At 62.3% G+C, this 15,841-nt stretch overlaps 1 protein-coding gene across 1 annotated transcript; it reads left to right on the top strand.

The window, feature by feature from the left end:
- Positions 1-558: 558 nt before the first annotated feature.
- ICOSLG (inducible T cell costimulator ligand) lies at positions 559-10,935 on the top strand. The gene is made up of 7 exons (XM_086676105.1): positions 559-742; positions 2,729-2,769; positions 3,642-4,004; positions 4,625-4,921; positions 6,999-7,164; positions 8,021-8,057; positions 8,947-10,935. Exons 1-7 carry the CDS (start codon positions 729-731, stop codon positions 8,995-8,997), a joined length of 969 nt encoding a protein of 322 aa, XP_086532231.1. The 5' UTR covers positions 559-728; the 3' UTR covers positions 8,998-10,935.
- Positions 10,936-15,841: the final 4,906 nt, after the last annotated feature.

Raw genomic sequence — 15,841 nt, 5'->3', positions numbered from 1 at the left:
AGAGCTTCGGAACTGCCGGCCCCGCCCCTGCGTGGCCGCGGGTCTCACCTGCAGGCTCCGCTCCTCCCCGGCCGCCCTCCCCGGCGTTCTGCCCCAGTCTCCCGGGCCCCGCTTCCTCCCTTGATTCCCCGGGAATGTTCACTTTCCCGGGACGGCCTGTCTGGTTTTAACAGTCGGTCCTTGGCGCTCACAAAGGACCTGGCCCGCGGTGGGTGTGCGCTACATCTTTGGTGAACGGAGGACGGGCTGCTGGAGGTGGCTGAGCTCAGGGGACCCCTCCTCGTTGGCCCTCACCTCCAAAGGCCGGCCTCTGCCTCCCCATCGGGGCGCGGACGTTCTGCGCGACACCGGGGGGCAGCACTTAGCCTCCCACAGCCCCGCCAGCCTCCCGCAGAGCCCTCGGCCGCCCTCCTCCCCGGGACCACGCACCACCCTCCCAACTCGGCGCCCAGCGGCTGGGGAGGGCTTAACTTTGTGGAGCCTGTGACCGAGCTTCCGTTTTTCCGAGCCCCGCCTGCGGCCAAGGGCGTGGGAGGGACTGGGCAGGGGGTGGGAACAGGGGCGAGGCCCCGGGCGGACGCTGGGGAAAGTCAGCTCTTGCGATTCACTTAGCGCGCAGAGCGGCGGAGGCGCGCAGCGAGACCTGGGCTCCCGCGCTCCGACGGCTCCGGCAGTCCGAGGTCTTTCTCGCTCCGACGGCTCCGGCGGCCCGAGGTCCCGCCCCCACCATGCGGCTGACAAGGTGAGCGTGCGGGGGCGGGGAGGACGGGTCCTGCGGGTGCACCGGAAGAAGAGAAGCTGGAGCAGGGAGCAGGATCCCCAGGGGGCCGGGTAGGACCCCCCACCCGCCCACCTGGCGGCGCCGGCCGGATCCGCGGGCAGGGCCGGCCGCTGGGAGCGCCGCTGCGCCCGGAGCCCTACCTGCAGGAGGGTGGCCTCCGCCCAGCGGCGGGGCGCGCTGTGGGAGGCCGACGGCGGCGCGTGGGTGTGCCTGGGGGCGGGTGCCCGCCGCGAGAGCGCGAGAGCGAAAGCTAAAGGAGAGCAGCCGCGCGCCGCATTAAGGGGACGAGGGCACGGACTGCCCAGCGGTGGGGCGCGACCTCGCAGTGCCGTGGCCACTCCCTCCAAGGCCAGCCGGTGCCCACTGTTGGGTGACATGTCCTCCCGTCGGCAGAACCAACCCGGAGGAGGTGCGAAGCTGGCACCCCGGCTCAGCTCACCGCTCGCGGTGCCGGCGGGAGAGCTGGGTGACTCTGCCTTGCTCTCCGCTTTTGGCCAGAGCGCCCCCTTCAGGTCAGGTCGGGGGCGTGCCCGCCTTGATAAGCTGGTTGCCACCGGGTGTCCCCAGTTATAAATGCAGGTAGTTACAATCATTTTCTCAAGCGAAGAAAATACGTCCTCATGGTCACCCACACCCCAGAGTCTGGGGTGTAGGCTGGGGACCAGGTGGGCCAGCAGGGGACCCAGGGCGCACCCAGGGAGCAGGCGGACCCAGCTCCCTCCCCAAGGCCAGTGCTTGTGACTCAGGTTGCCCCCAGATAACCAGAGGAGGCCCAGCAGGTGTATGCTCCCTGGATCCTCAGTGCAGAAGGGGGTCTGATGGGCACCACGGGAGCCACCAGGGTGTTCGCAGCTCTTGTGTTTTGGAAGGTTGCTCTGGCTCCAGGGAAGGGGGCTGCAGGTGGAGGTTATGGGAGCTGTCCCCGCGAGCAGCAATGGTGGCCCCAACAGAGACAGGAGAGACGACAGGCCTGTCTGCAGGCTGTGGCCTCTGGTGTGAGGGAGCCCCTGGTGGCCTGGGCCCAGCTCGGCCGGACAGCCATGCAGACCTGAGTTTACTCGGCAAGGGACATGCGTCTGTGCACATTCAGATGACGGCTGTGGCGGGCGAGGCAGGGGTTTCTCTGGGTCCAGAGCTCAGCGGACACAAGCCTGGGAGGCCTTCAGGAGGGGGTGGCTGGGCTGAGCTGCACACGGTGTGGAGTCCCTGGGGTCGAAGGTCTGGGTCGAAGAGCCTTGGAAGTCCCCAGAGGGGTTTGCTGGCCCCAGGCAGCTGAGCCACCCGCCTGCTCTGGAAGAGCCACCAGATGTAGTTTCAGAACAACCGTGTCCTTTCAGAACGCCGCCCTGCGCTCAGTCGACCCTGCTGCGGGGCATGTTACAGCCTCTCTGTCTCCCCAAACCTAAGTGTAGCTCTGACTAGAAACACCCTGAAAGCGTATTCTCCTTTTTTCTTTCTTTTTTGTTTGAGATTTATTTACTTTTGAGAGAGAGAGAGAGAGAGCGCACAAGTGGGGGGGGGGCAAAGAGAGAGAGGGGGGCAGAGGACCCGAAGCAGGCTCCAGGCTCTGCGCTGACAGCAGTGAGCCCGACGCGGGGCTCGAACTCACAAACCGCAAGATAGTGACCTGAGCCGAAGTTGGACACTTAACTGACTGAGCCACCCAGGTGTCCCTGAGAGTGTGTTTTTCTGATTTCATATAGTCTCTTGGAATCCATCCCCGGCAAAGGCCAGGCGGGCACAGGGTTGAAGGCAGTGGCTTGGGGGGTGGCTCCCTCCACCCTGTGAGCTGGCTGGTGGCTCAGGACTTGCTGTGCGTGGGGGGAGGGCGCGTCTGACGGGCTGGGCTGTGGGTGTGTTCACATTCCTCTGTGGGCACGAGCACTGCTGCCCACGAGGTTTGGGAGGAGCGGGAACTCACCTGCCTTTCCGGTCGTTTCCTTCCAGTGCTGGAATGTTCCTGCTCCTGTTCAGCGCCCTGCAAGCCAGTAAGTTCAGAGAGGCTCCTGCCGGGGCTGCGGATGCGGGTGCCACCTCACTGCGGCCCTTCTGGCCTTTGCAGGGGGCCCTACGGGAAAGCGGGGCTCGGGGCCTAGGGGAACGTGCAGATTCAAGGCCACGAAGGGGCCGCTTGTGCAGCCCCTGCAGTTCTTGTCTTAGTTCGTGTTTAGCGACAGTCGCTTCCGTCCCTCCGCGTTCCAGATGAGCTGGGGCTTCCCATTTCTCTTGACCCCTTTGCCCCAGTCAGCCCCGGGGAGCCTCCAGAGCCACCACCTTCCAGAAGAGCAAGGAACAGGGATCTGGCACCACAGCCAAGGCTGAGACCTTGTGGAGCCTTCCAGCCCCGAGGATGGCAGGACAGGGGACACGGGCATTGCCATGGCCGCACCGGTGGTGCGGCGGCTCTAGACTCGGCTCGTGGGCCTTTCTGATGCCCTGCGAGCAGCGTTTTAATACAATGCTGTTGCTGAGAAACTGTTTTCTTGTAAATGTCCTAATTAAAAAAAAAAAAAAAAGCTTTTTACTTTGAGTTAATTATAAACACCCAAGAGGTGGCCCAAACCGTGCAGAGCCGTCCTGGGTGCCCGCCCCTCCCCCGACTCCTCCCGATGCCGGCCTCTCCCACCGGGGCGGAAATCCACGCTGGAGAATATAGTGCTTTCCAAAACTGTTTGAATTTTAAACATGCTAGCACATTCCTACGTCTGTTTGATTAATGCATTAACATTTCTACTGAAATGAGTCAGAATAGGTGTCTGATTGACCCTTGCTACCAAAAAGCCTCCCTCCCCCTAGTTAGAGAACTTCGTGGGCTGGGACTCAACCGTAGCAAGTAAATGTCGTGCTTTCTGAACCACAGCAGATGTTCAAGAGAAAGAAGTCAGGGCGCTGGTGGGCAGCGACGTGGAGCTCAGCTGCGTTTTCCCCGAAAGACACAGTTTTGATTTAAATGACCTTTATGTGTACTGGCAAACCAGTGTCGTCGGCACACCGAAGACCGTGGTCACCTACTACCTCTCCGGGAACAGCTCCGCGGGCCACGAGGACAACCGCTACAGGGACAGGGCCCGGCTGTCGCTGGAGAGCATGAAGCGGGGTGATTTCTCTCTCCACCTGCACAACATCACCCCCCAGGACGAACAGAGGTTCAACTGCCTGGTGTTTAGGAAATCCCTGGAGTTAGACAAGATTCTGGATGTCGTGGTGACGTTACACGTGGCAGGTAAGACCATGGAAGCTGACGGGACAGACCCCACCCCAGCCTTGCATCCCAGAGAAAGTATTAACGAGGCCCATTCTCGGGCTCCTTCACCTGTTTCTTCCGTAAAGAACGTCCTAGTCTCTGCCGGCGGGTTTCTGTCCAACCGAGCGGGAAGCTGAACTGGTTGAAAACTCATTCAGCTCCTGGGAAGTTTTCCGTAGCCTGAGGTCACCTGGTGTCACAGAAGAACTCCTAACCTTGCTGTCTGGGCCTTAAATTCTGCATCTCAAGTCCAACTAGGTGTTCTTAATGAAATTAGAAGAGAATGCTGTGAAGCACCAAGGGAGATCCGAGTTTAGGAAGAAAAAGTCAACCAAGGACCCCGGACCCTGTCCCCTCCGGAAGTCCTGCGAGCCTCCCGTGTCACCGGAGATCCACACGCGCCCCGCCTGCTCACATGGGGGAGGGGGTGCGGGCCCAGCAGCCCTGCTGGGGGGCGGCGGTGTGTGCCGGCTGCCCGGCCCGCGGTCAGGGCACGCTGGGCCACCTCCCCTCTACCCTGGCCCTGGGCACCAACCATGTGCCCCTCTGTTTCTGACCTTCAGAACCTGCCTCCCTCACCACCCATCTCCCCCCTGCAGCCAACTACAGCATGCCCGTGGTCAGGGCCCCAAGCGGCCCCTCCGAGAATGAGGAGCTGACGTTCACGTGCACATCCGTGAACGGCTACCCGAGGCCTAACGTGTACTGGATCAACAGGACGGACAACAGCCTGCTGAACGAGACCTTGCAGAACAACACGGTCTCCTTGAATGCACAGGGCTTGTACGACGTGGTCAGTGTCCTGACGATCCGGCGGACCCCCAGCGTGAACGTCGGCTGCTGCATAGAGAACGTGCTCTTGCACCAAAACCTGACGACGATCAGCACTCAGGCAGGTAAGGTCCCCGGGGTCTGTCCCCTGACACCGACCCAAGACTGTAGGCCTGCGGTGACTCAGGAGGTCCTCTGAGCCAGAAGACCGAGCCCCTGCAAGGTGCCTGGGCAGTGGCTTCCGGAAGCTGGAAGGAAGGGGGAGGAGGTGATAGGCAGCACTCGACGACGAAATTCACCACGGCTGCCGAGGGCAGGAATGGGGCCGGGCGCTCAGTGCTTAAGTGGTTTCACTTAATCTTCGTTCTCAAGCTCAGGTTTGGTGACTCACTTCACAGACGAGGGGCTGAGGCCTGGAAGGTTGTGTAGGACCGGGCAGCGGCGGCATCAGGGTTGAAGGCATGGCTGAGCCTCTGCCGCTTAGAGGGCCAGAGTGCCCATGCTGGGGTTCCAGCCGCCGGCAGCTGGCCTGGCTGCGGGCTCGGGGCTTCCCCTTGGGAGGGGTGCAGGCAGGCGACTCCACAGAGGCCACGGGCTCTCTCAATCTGCGTCCCTGTCACTAGTGTTGAGATGACAGGTCCCCCTGGGTGGAGGCGGGAGAGCTCCACGATGGACTCTTGTGGGCCTGCCCATGCCCTACGGGGCCCCGCACAGGTTGGAGAGAAAGCATAGCTCTTGGTTCGGGCCTTATGAGAGTCCCAGGGGGCAGTGGCAGCAGTCACGCCAAGCACAAGCCCCTGAGTGTGGGCCCGTGAGCCCACGTGGGTCGCATGCTGTGACACTGGCCCTGACCCCCAGGAATCCTTGCGGGCCCGACATCTTCCTCCCTGAAGTCAAGGCACGGCCTCGTGACCCTGTGGTCCTGGCCTCTCTGCCCAAATGGACCAAGACAAGGGCTGTACCAAAAAGCCTGCCTCTGATGGCCGCCTCCCAGCAGTGGTCTCCCCGGCAAGGCGGCCCCGGCAGCAGGGGAAAGGGGAACCAGAAGGTTCTCTCAGGGCTGCGGCCTCGGCTCCTGTGCTGTGGGATGGCTGGGAAGCCCGTAAAAGTCCCCGAGCCCCGACCCATTGGATTTGCTCCCCTGGGCTAGCCGGGCACCAGGACACGTTTAAAGGCTTCCAGATGATTCCAAGGTGCATTCAAGACCTAGCCACTGAGTGGTTTCTCCCATTTTGGAGACGTACGGGGCGTTTATCACAAGCTTCCCTTCCTTGTGTGCCTGGGAGAGCCACTTTCCAAGGGGCTAAGCAATCACGTTAAGAGAGGACGGATGAACCCTTCATGCACGGTGGGGGGGTGGGGGGGTGGGGACGCAAAATGGTGCAGCCACTTTGGAAAACAGCCTGGCGGTGCCTCTGAAGGTCGTCGTGGCGTTTCCATGTGACCCAGCAATTCCGCTCCTGGGTTGTACCCGGCAGAATTGCAGATGGACTCACATGTGCGTGAATGTTCAGAGCAGCATTACTCACAACGAGCAGCGAACAGATTAACACTTCCGTCCAGGCACTGATACTCACTGCCACGCGGCTGGAGCTGGAGAACGCCGTGGTCAGTGAGGAGCCAGAAAGCACACACGCCGTGTGACCGCGTTTATATGAAATGTCCAGAATAGGTCAATCCTTAGAGATGGAAAGTCCATGAGTGGGGGCGGGGGCAGGGGAAGGGCAGTGGCTGCCGATGGAGACGGCGTCTCCGGGCGCGACGCAGAAGCTCTGCACCCAGACGGTGGCGATGGCCGTGCCCCACTGGAAACGTACAAAATGCTGCTGCTGTGTTCACTGCGTTGTGTGACTTTTGCCTTTCTTTTTTTAAATCTGTCTATAAAACTAAATAATAAAAATAAAAATAAAATGATGCATTAAATCACAGTAAACATTTTTTTGAAAGCCAGGAGGACTCTGTGCTTCCCACCATGCCCTGCCCAGGTGGCGGCGGCTGGAAAGGGCTGGGGTTCCAGGTCGCCAAAAGGTGGAGTTCCACCCCTCCCCACCGAAGAGCCGCAGATTTTAAGCATCACAAAGCAAAGCCAGGGAAGTTCTGAGGCCTCGGTGCCTCCCTCGGTTTTCTCCTGCTCAGGATGGAAGGGGTCCCTCCCCTTTCCTCCCCTCCCTTTCAGTCTTGTGTTATTTTCCTCTCCCGTAGAAACGGTCACCGGGACGGAATATGGCATCACCGAGAGCCAAGCCGATGCCCCGAAGAAACAAGGGGCGGTCCTCAGCGCCCTCATCGTGCTGGGCGTGGTCGTGGCCGTGGCCGTGGCTACGGGCTGGGTGTGCCGAAGCAGGTGCCCCCCGCAGGATCCACGCAGGTACCCGTTAAAAGTTCTGCAAGACGTCGCTTTCCTGCGAAGTGCGGCTTTAATAGCGTTCACGCTCACGAGTTCTAGCGGCTCCCCCAACTCTGGGACGTGGGTCCTGGGCGTGGCCCCTGATGTCGTGGGCTCCATATTTCTGACACAGCCGAGCCGAGGGCGCCGTGTGAGGCTTTCTCCCAGTGTGGGGTGGGAGTGCCAGCTTCTGGATTTAGACGTCAGGACGGAGCCCTTTTCTATGGAGGCCAAGCCGCCTTTGGTCCTGACGAGGCTGTTGAACTCTGGCCAAACTCAAAGGGGTTTAGAAAGATTGAGAAAGGCTGGGTGTTGACCCTACAAAACAAAGCAGCAGAACTCACAGAAGAGGCAGGAAAGCCCAGAACATGAACACGGTCACAGCCATGTCAACCAGGGTCAGTAGGGAAGGCCCTGAGTGGGGGGCACAGGGAAGAGATGTCTCCCCAGCTCGGCCTGGCGGGCATCCCCCAAGATACTGACAGAGTTGGGGATCTTCCGGGTCTTCCGGGAGGGTCGGGGCATGGGGAGCGCTGGTTCCCTGATGCAAGTCTGCATGTGCTGCTGGAGTTTCTGGTTTGTTGCCGATGCCTTCATCCCAGAAACACTTCCCACGGCCCATGGCCCACTGCCGATCTGGCCAGGCCCTGGAGAGGCGCCTTGAGTCCGGAGCACAGACACCTTACAAAGCATCTTCCCGGAAAACCAGGTGGCCCGAGGGACCCTCCCCTGTGAGTCTGTCCCTGCTGTGCGTGGCACCCAGGGCCACTGGGGACTCTAGAGCAACGCCTCTCTACCCCTGCTACCTGCCCTGAGTGTTTCCGGTTTGTTCCAACAGGAGCTGGGCTGCAAGGCCAGAGCAGACGTTCTCTTTGGTGAGTTTGCCAAGAGGGAAGGGGGCCCGTGGACAGCAGGTGCAGGTTCACGTGAGCGGATGGCTGGGCGGTGGCTTTGTCAGCGTTGGCCTCTGGCACGAGCTATCCTCGATGACGGGGAGCTGGATGTGGACATTTTCAGAAACACGATGAGCCCCTAGAGAAGGCGTGTCACACTTTCCCCTTTGGCATGCAATCCTATCCTTGTATACGCTTGCTGACTGACATTGGGTTACAGAATTCTCCAGACATCCACGAAAGCTGATGATGACCCCCAGGCACATCTGCCAAACTTCATCCCTTCTCCCTGGGCCCCCTCCTCCCTACCCTTCCCACCCCACCCCCACGGGGGTCTCAAGGGAGTCTGGACGCTAAGCCCTTTGTCACAGAACAGTTACTCAGGGTCTCCTGGTAGAAGCAGGCAGCCCACTGTCCCAGGAGCAAAGGTCGAGTGATTCCCACCCAGTTTGGGAAAAGCGTCCACACACAGAGCCTCCAGTTTCCCAAGTGGCAGGTGCCTCGGGCTGCAAAGGGCAGTGGGGCTCGTAGGCGGGCTGGCCCGCACTGGACCCTTTCGGCAGACGGCCACCCCTCTCTGAGCCCCGTCTGCACCCCTGTGAGCCACGCTTGTCCTGGGGAGGCTGGGCCCGGCTGAGCCTGGTCACACCGGTGCTCCTGAGGCCACGCAAGCCAGTCAGACAACTGCAGAACACAACTTGCCAAAACACCAGGGCCCGCCTGTCAGGCAAAGGACACTGTTTGTGGGTTTTCTGAGTTTCCGGTCCTTCGTTTCCACCATCCTATGTCCTGAGAAAGCAGCCGCCCGCCCCCAAGAGGAGGGAAGCAGTCACAGTGCTCCGTGACGCTCTCCCTTCTGTTTCTTTCCAAGACCGTGTCTGATGAGAACTCACCACCTGGAGCGTGGACAGGGTTTCTGTGAGATCCCACCAGGAGGGACGGCGGATGGCAGCTTGGGAATTGACTCTGGCGGACCTGGTGGCCAAGAGGGGACCATCTGCCCCCATCGGTGCCATTAACAAGGGGGCTTCACGGACACGGAGGCTCTCTGGCCTGGAAGGGACACGTAGGACCGTGCCTGATCCCAAGGAGAATGTTCCAGGTGCCGCCCGGATCCTGGAACGAGGACCTCTCACAAGGGCCAACAGCTCCAAACGCACATGCCCCCAAGTGAGCGGGCTCCCCGCCTTTGCTGCCGAATGCAGGAGGAAGGTGCCTCGTGATGGCTCCTCCCCCCGCCCCAGCCCCCCGGAGCCCACAGAACCCTTCTCAATCCCAAAAACGCGTGGGGGTTTTGGGGGATGGGGGCTTTCTGAGACCAGAGGAAGGGCGGCTTCTTTAGGAAGGAGTGAGGCGAGCTGGGTCTCCTCCAGGACCTCCCCTGCCGGCTGGAGGTCACTCAGGGCTGTTGTGAGAGGCGCACGTGCGGGGCCCCCTCCCCTCCTGCACTCTGAGCTGCGTGTGCTTGTGTGTGTGTGAGTACGTGTGTCTGTGCATGTGTGAGCGTGTCCAGAATGCAGGAACCGGTCAACACCGGAAGGTCCCTGGGAGCTCCTTTTCCTCTGGGATCTTCACCGGGGAGAAAACCTGACCTCGTTTGTTTTAGTCGAAAGCTGGATGTCCCCCCTAAAAAGGCACAGTGGAGTTTTTTCAAGAAGACAACGTGCTGCTGGGGCCATCGTGACAGAAGCAGGGGAAAGAGCAGAACGCAGAAACTTGCTCAGGCAGGACTGGGGACCCGTGTTTCTAGTGGACACGGGCTTCACTGCGTGGCCATCGAGGTCCTTCAACTTGGTGCCGTGATGTGCACGGAGGGGGCGCTTTCCCCGCAGAGTGGCAGCCGTTCAAAATGTGGCACTAATTCCATGCCACCCTCCGCACCTGTCACCCCCGGCTTCCCCCGGGACCTGCACGGCTGCCGTGGAGCCCACGAGGCCCAGCAGGGGACAGGAGAGGCGCGGTGGCCCAAGTCCACCCAGGGGTGTGCGGCCCATGGCCTCGACCCTCGCCGCGTAGCTTCCATGTTGTTGCCCCCACTGAATCTAGCAGCTGACGTTTCTGGAAGGTTCTGCACAGCCGGCTGCCCACTAATCCTGGTGTGCACGCCCCCGGGAAAGGCGGTGTCCCGCCTGCGGTCATTCAGCACTGGTGGCGGGCGTGATGGCAAAAACAAGGACCAGGCTCAGTGGGAATGCTGAGCCCAATCCGTTGCAAGAAGTGTTCACTGTGTTTGTACCCAAAACTCCTTGCCTGGCTGTCACAGCGTGCCGCGGACTGCACCCAGACTTTACCCGGAAGCATCAGGAGAGGCGTGTTCCCAAAGGGGGACGAGAAGGTCGCCGACTGGCATCCGGAGCAAAAAGCAGAAGGACCATTTGGGTGCAGGCAGGGGCTGTGGAGCCCGCCTATGGCCTCGGGCAGGGGTGCCGGCACAGCCGCCCTCCCCGGGGGCCCCCCGAGTCCAGGCTGAGGGTCCCGCACCTCCTGCAGCCCGCCCGTCCGCAGCAGACCCTGGTCACTGGGCGCCCACCCAGACGGGACTGAACGGGGTCTGTTTCCAGCGCTCCCCTGTCCGAGCGGGCTTCTCCCTGGGGGGGGGGGGGGGGGCCAGCTGCCCAGACCCCCAGCCGCTCTCCCACCACCGCCTGTTTGTGGGTCTGCCTGGACCCGGGGCTCCCAAGGGATGCCAGCAGGGCCCCCCCCACTCCCTCGGGCCTGGGAGGGTGCACAGTGACCCCTTGCCCTTCGGCCTGGACGTCACTGTCCACTCCTTACGCTGCACTGTGGACAGGCCGAAGGCCAGTGTTTTTACATCTGTTTCTGGAAACCTGATTTATAAGAATAACAAGAGGGAAAGTGGTGTCTGTGTCCAGTGGCTTTGGTCAGCGTGACAGTCACCTGCACACTCAGCTCGGCTCGTCCTTACTGTCGGCCTCAGGGGTGCCCGCAGGGCTCAGCCGGGTAGGCATCTGACTTCAGCTCGGGCCATGATCTCGCGGTCCGTGGCTTCGAGCCCCGCGCCCGGTGTCGGGCTCAGAGCCCGGAGCCTGCTTCGGATTCTGTGTCTCCCTCTCTCTCTGCCCCTCCCCCATTTGCAATCTCTCTCTCTCTCAAAAATAAACATTAAAACAAAAAAAACCTTACTGCCAGCCTAGGGATCCTGCCCCTGTCCCATTGGTTTTCACCCAGGAAAGGTCTGTCTCCCAGGGGACGCTGGACACAGTCTGGTGGCAGTTTTGGTTGTCACACCTGGGGTTGCCACTGGCCTTTAATGTGTAGGGGCACATGGGACGGCCCAGCACAGAGAAGTAGCCACGTTAGAGGCCAGTGGCCCGAGAGTCAGAACCTGTGCCCTCCGCTGTTGCCTTCCTGTGGGAGGCGGGGGGGGGGGGGGGGCGCTTCCTGTCCCCATCCGCGCTGGGGACCCTGCCCACGGCTGGCTGTGGCATAGGTGAGGGGTTCCCAGTTAACAGGTCCAGGCTGGGGAATGCCCTCGCTCAGGGTTGGGGGCCTCCTTCCCACTCAGCTCAGCCCGCTGCCTGTCTGACCCTTCGTGCGGGGCCCGGAAGCTGCCCGTCCCGTTGCTCTCGGAGCCTGGCCGGTGGGTGCCTGGCGGTGCTGTGGGCAGAGGCCCCGCCGGACACGCGAGCCTTCGGGAATCCCGCGACGCTGCCCACCTGTGCATAGCAGGTGCGGCGAAACCCATGGGGAGGCGGAGCCAAGGCCAGCAAACAGCGTGGCCCATCACTAGGGCAGGGGACAGAGCAGGGTCAGCTCTCTGTGTGATCTGAGCACGTCACTTCTCCCTGCACCTCCGTTTCCCCTCCTGTGAGGCGAGGAGGCTGGAACTAGGCTCTGCGAACGGGCCCCTGCCGCTCGGATGCTTCCTACGACCGACCGTGGCCACTGCGGCCATTCTGTTCGACCCGGGGGAGGGCAGCCGTGGCTTTGGAATGGCCGTTCAGGCCCGGACTCCTCGAGAGAAGGCCCCAGGAGCTGGTCAGGGGCAGAAGCCAGCAGGCTGACTCCGGGCAGTGCTGAGGAACCCCCAGCCGCACATCCGGTTTTCACCCCCCTCCACGCCCAGCTTTCCCAAACAGAAGGCGGCTCTCCTGATTTAATCTGAGATAATTCTGTCCTCAGAGAAGGAGTCCACCCTGACGGCCCCTGGCCCGTCAGGACCCACACCCCAGCCGCTGCATTCCTGAGCGTTCTCTGGCCCTGGCACAGCCCGCCCCAGCCCCCTCCCTCCCCGGCATCGGGTCTGCTCACTCCCACTCTCCCAGTGAGGGTCCCCCCTCTCGGTGAATCCAGGGGGGTCCTGCCGGAACCGGGGCGAGGCAGGCAGCTGGGGGCAACTGTGAGGGGGGGCAGGGGCAGCCCAGCTCCCGACACGGGGGCTGGATTCCGAGCCCCAGGGCCCGGGGGTGCTGTAGGCTGACAATCCAGGGGCCTCCCGTGCTGTCAGCCTGCCTTCCGTGTCCAGAAGCTGAGCTGGGGGGGGCTTCTGCCACGGTCCCTGCTGGGAGGTGCTGGGGAGGACCCTGGGCCCCCATAACACGCACGAACAGAAGCTCTGACGTGCGGGTGTCCTGTCACATCCTGCCAGCCAGCTCCGTGTACGACCGGGCCGGGCTGGACACTGCAGCAAAGGCCCTGCACCCTGATCTGGGCCCTGGGGTGTGCAAGCCGAGACCGGTCCAGGGCCCTCCTTCCCTCCTGTGTGCTCCCTCCCCGTCCTCCTGCCTACTGTGTTCCTGCCCCCTGCCCTCCCTTCCCCACTACCTTCCCTCCCCCCACCCCCCCCGCTGTCCTCCCCCCATTGTTCTCCCCTACTGTCCTCCCCCACTGTGCTCCCTCCCCCCTCGTCCTCCCTCTGACTTCCCCCCTCATCCTCCCTCCCACTGTCCTCCCCCCCCCCATCCCCTCTCAGGGTCTTGGCCTGAGCTCAGGGCTGCACCCATCCCCTGGGAGAGTGTGATTCATCTCCCTGCCCGCCCCCCACGACCCCAGGTCTGTCGGGGCACGTGCCACCAGGAAGGCAGAGGACACCTGTCCCATCAGAGTGGTGGCTCCTAGGCTGTGAGGGGGGTCGCCCAAAGGGCCCCGTGGATCTGCACTCGAGGTGCCCGCACAGCGTAGTTTCTCAGACAGTGTAGACGCCACAGGTGTGGTCCAAAGTGTGGCCAAGAACGGACCCGTGGTGGGGACAAGGGGACGGCGAAGACTCGGGCCCTTGGATCCGGGCTGAGTCGCTCCCTCACGCTGTCCTTGAGCCCAGAGAGTGACCAGAAGGTAACGAGCAAACGCCAGGATTTGGCAAAATACAAACCCAGGAGCTTCGGGGCCCAGATGGCGAGGGCCAGGCAGAGGCTGTGCGAGGGGCCTGGTGGCTTAGGACTTATTCTTACCCATCTGGAGGCCGCAGCCCAAGAGGAAGGTGCTGGCGGGCCAGTCCTGTGGGTGCTCAGAGGGAGGACCCTCAACGCCCCCTCCAGCTGCCGGTGGCTCACAGCCATTCCTGGGTGAGCTGTGCCCCGTCTCTGCTGCTCCCCGCATCTGTCTCCCCCAGAGCACCACACCCCGACCCAGGCTGACCTCCACTCGACTAAAACTGGGGCGGGGGGGGACACCATTCAGCCCAATCCAGCGGCCAAGAGGAGGAGCGGAAGAGGGAGACAGCAGACAGGGGCCAGGGAGCAGGTGAGGAGAGGGGAGAGGGGCCCGGATGGGGGTCCGCAGTCCGGCTGAGGTCCAGACGCACTTGCGGGGTGCGGGGGCAGCACGGCGCTCACTGGCCTGGGTCCCGGCTCCATGTGGCACGGACACCCGTGTTCACTCCTCTCCAGGGAGCACCTACCACGGAGCAGACCCAGTGGTGAGTCCCGGCCCTGACCCTGACCCTGCGCCGGCCAGGGTCCCGCCCTGCCGGCTCACCCGCTACACAGGCACTGGCCCTGGCACCGTGTCACCCTTCCGTGGCCCCACTCTTAGCCAGTCTCTAACGGTGGGGACTGGGGTCGGGCCGTAGTCCACAATGCAGCCGGCAAGGGAGGCTGACTGGGGAGCGGGGCGTCCCAGCGCCCCCCAGGCCCCTGCCTTCCTTAGAGCCCATCCCCCTCCCTGCAGGGGCCTCTCCACCCAAGGACGTGCACTCTGGACACGGCTCTGCTGCAAGGGGTGCTGGGAAACAGGGCTGGGTGCGGCCTGGGCTGAGGCCGGTGGAAGCTATGGGGGTCTGGCGGCAGGGGTGGGGCAAGGCTGGTGGGGGAGTCCTTAGAAAGAGAAGTGGCCGATCCCAGAGGTGTGATAGGGAAGATACAACACGTGGCAAAGGCCACCAGGACTGAGGACTGAGAGCCAGCAGAGCCCATTTAACCGCAAACATCAGGCTCTGTCCTCGGTGGCCCCACCCCCTGCCCTGCGAGGCCCCCGCTGGCAAAGAGCGACGAGATCCACGGAGGCCAGCCTCTACCTGGCCAAAAGGAGGCCGGTGGCCCGACTCTGGCCGGGGTGCAGAAGTCCCTGATTAGATGTCACTCCAGACTCCAAGAGCAAGAGGCTAGAGCCACACTGTAGTCTTTAGGGGGCGGAAAAGTTACTTTTTAAAAAAGTCACTTCCTAGAAAAGCAAGGGTGGGGAATGGATCGCAAACCTGGGATGTAACGGCTTTTCTCACTTAGCTGTAGGTGAGGCGCAGCGATCACGGCAGAGCCACAGCCCCGTCAGATGTCTCAGGGCCGTGCTGACCACGCAGGGCGCATTTAGGGTCTAATGCAGTCTGTGTAGGGGCCCCCGGACTCTGCCGCACGGTGTCAGGGGCGTGTCGGGCAGGAGGGCCGTGGAGCCCGCCACCCGGGGAAGGCGTGGGCTCTCCCACGTGGCCCGGCTGCTGCCTGGCAGCCCGGCACCCAGGCTCGCGACGGACTCTGCACGCTGCCCTCAACCCCGGACAGGCCACGGCTGGGGCTGTTTGCACAAAGGGGTTCAGCATCTCAGGCTTCCGGGCAAGTTTCCACTCGCTCCTGTGCCTGTAATCGAGATCCCGGAGCCCTCCACGTGTGTTTTAACCACTGACTGGGTTTCTGTTCGTCCTCCAACAAAACCTCCAAATCTGAAAAAGAAAACCGGTTCCTGTGAGTCTCAGCAGACCTGGTGGGGAAGGAGGAGAACTCCGGTCACCATCTAAAAGTGACCTGTCCCCTCCGGGGCAAGGTGGAAACGAGACAGAGGGTGAGGCTGGCGGGAACCTGCGCGGAGGAGCCGGCACTGTGTCCTTCCGAGGACAGGAAAGCCCACCGGGGCGGGTTGTTGATAAAACAGACTTAATGACGAACACGCTCGGGATTCCTTTTCCCACTGGAATAGAGTAAGCATCAAGCAAAGGCTGGGAGTAACATATGCCAATAAAGGGCACGATGAAAGATCGCTCATTACGAGGGCCCGAGTCTGGGAAAGGCTACTGGCTGCAGACGGGGGACCCCCAGTAGAGGGGGGGACCCAGGGTCAGAAGGGGACCCACAGTCGGGGGGGACCCACGGTCAGAGGGGGACCCACCATGCCCTGAGGAAGGGATTGTGCTGGGTTGTTATGAACAATTGTGACGCAAGATCAGAATTTGAGCTGCTCGTGAACAAGGCGTTCCAGCTGAGGACTTCCTGGCGACGGCTGACAGCTGGTGTCCTGGCCTGTAAGCCCTTCTCGGGGGGCAGCGGGGCCTGGGCACCGGAGAGCGAGCGCAGGGAGCATTCGCTTCTGGGCTCGAG

Source organism: Puma concolor, chromosome C2, assembly GCF_028749965.1.
Source record: "Puma concolor isolate L17-30 chromosome C2, mPumCon1.1.hap2, whole genome shotgun sequence".
Taxonomy (NCBI): Eukaryota; Metazoa; Chordata; class Mammalia; order Carnivora; family Felidae; genus Puma; species Puma concolor.
Note: the sequence above shows the minus strand (reverse complement) of the source record. Positions and strands in the feature narration are given on the sequence as shown.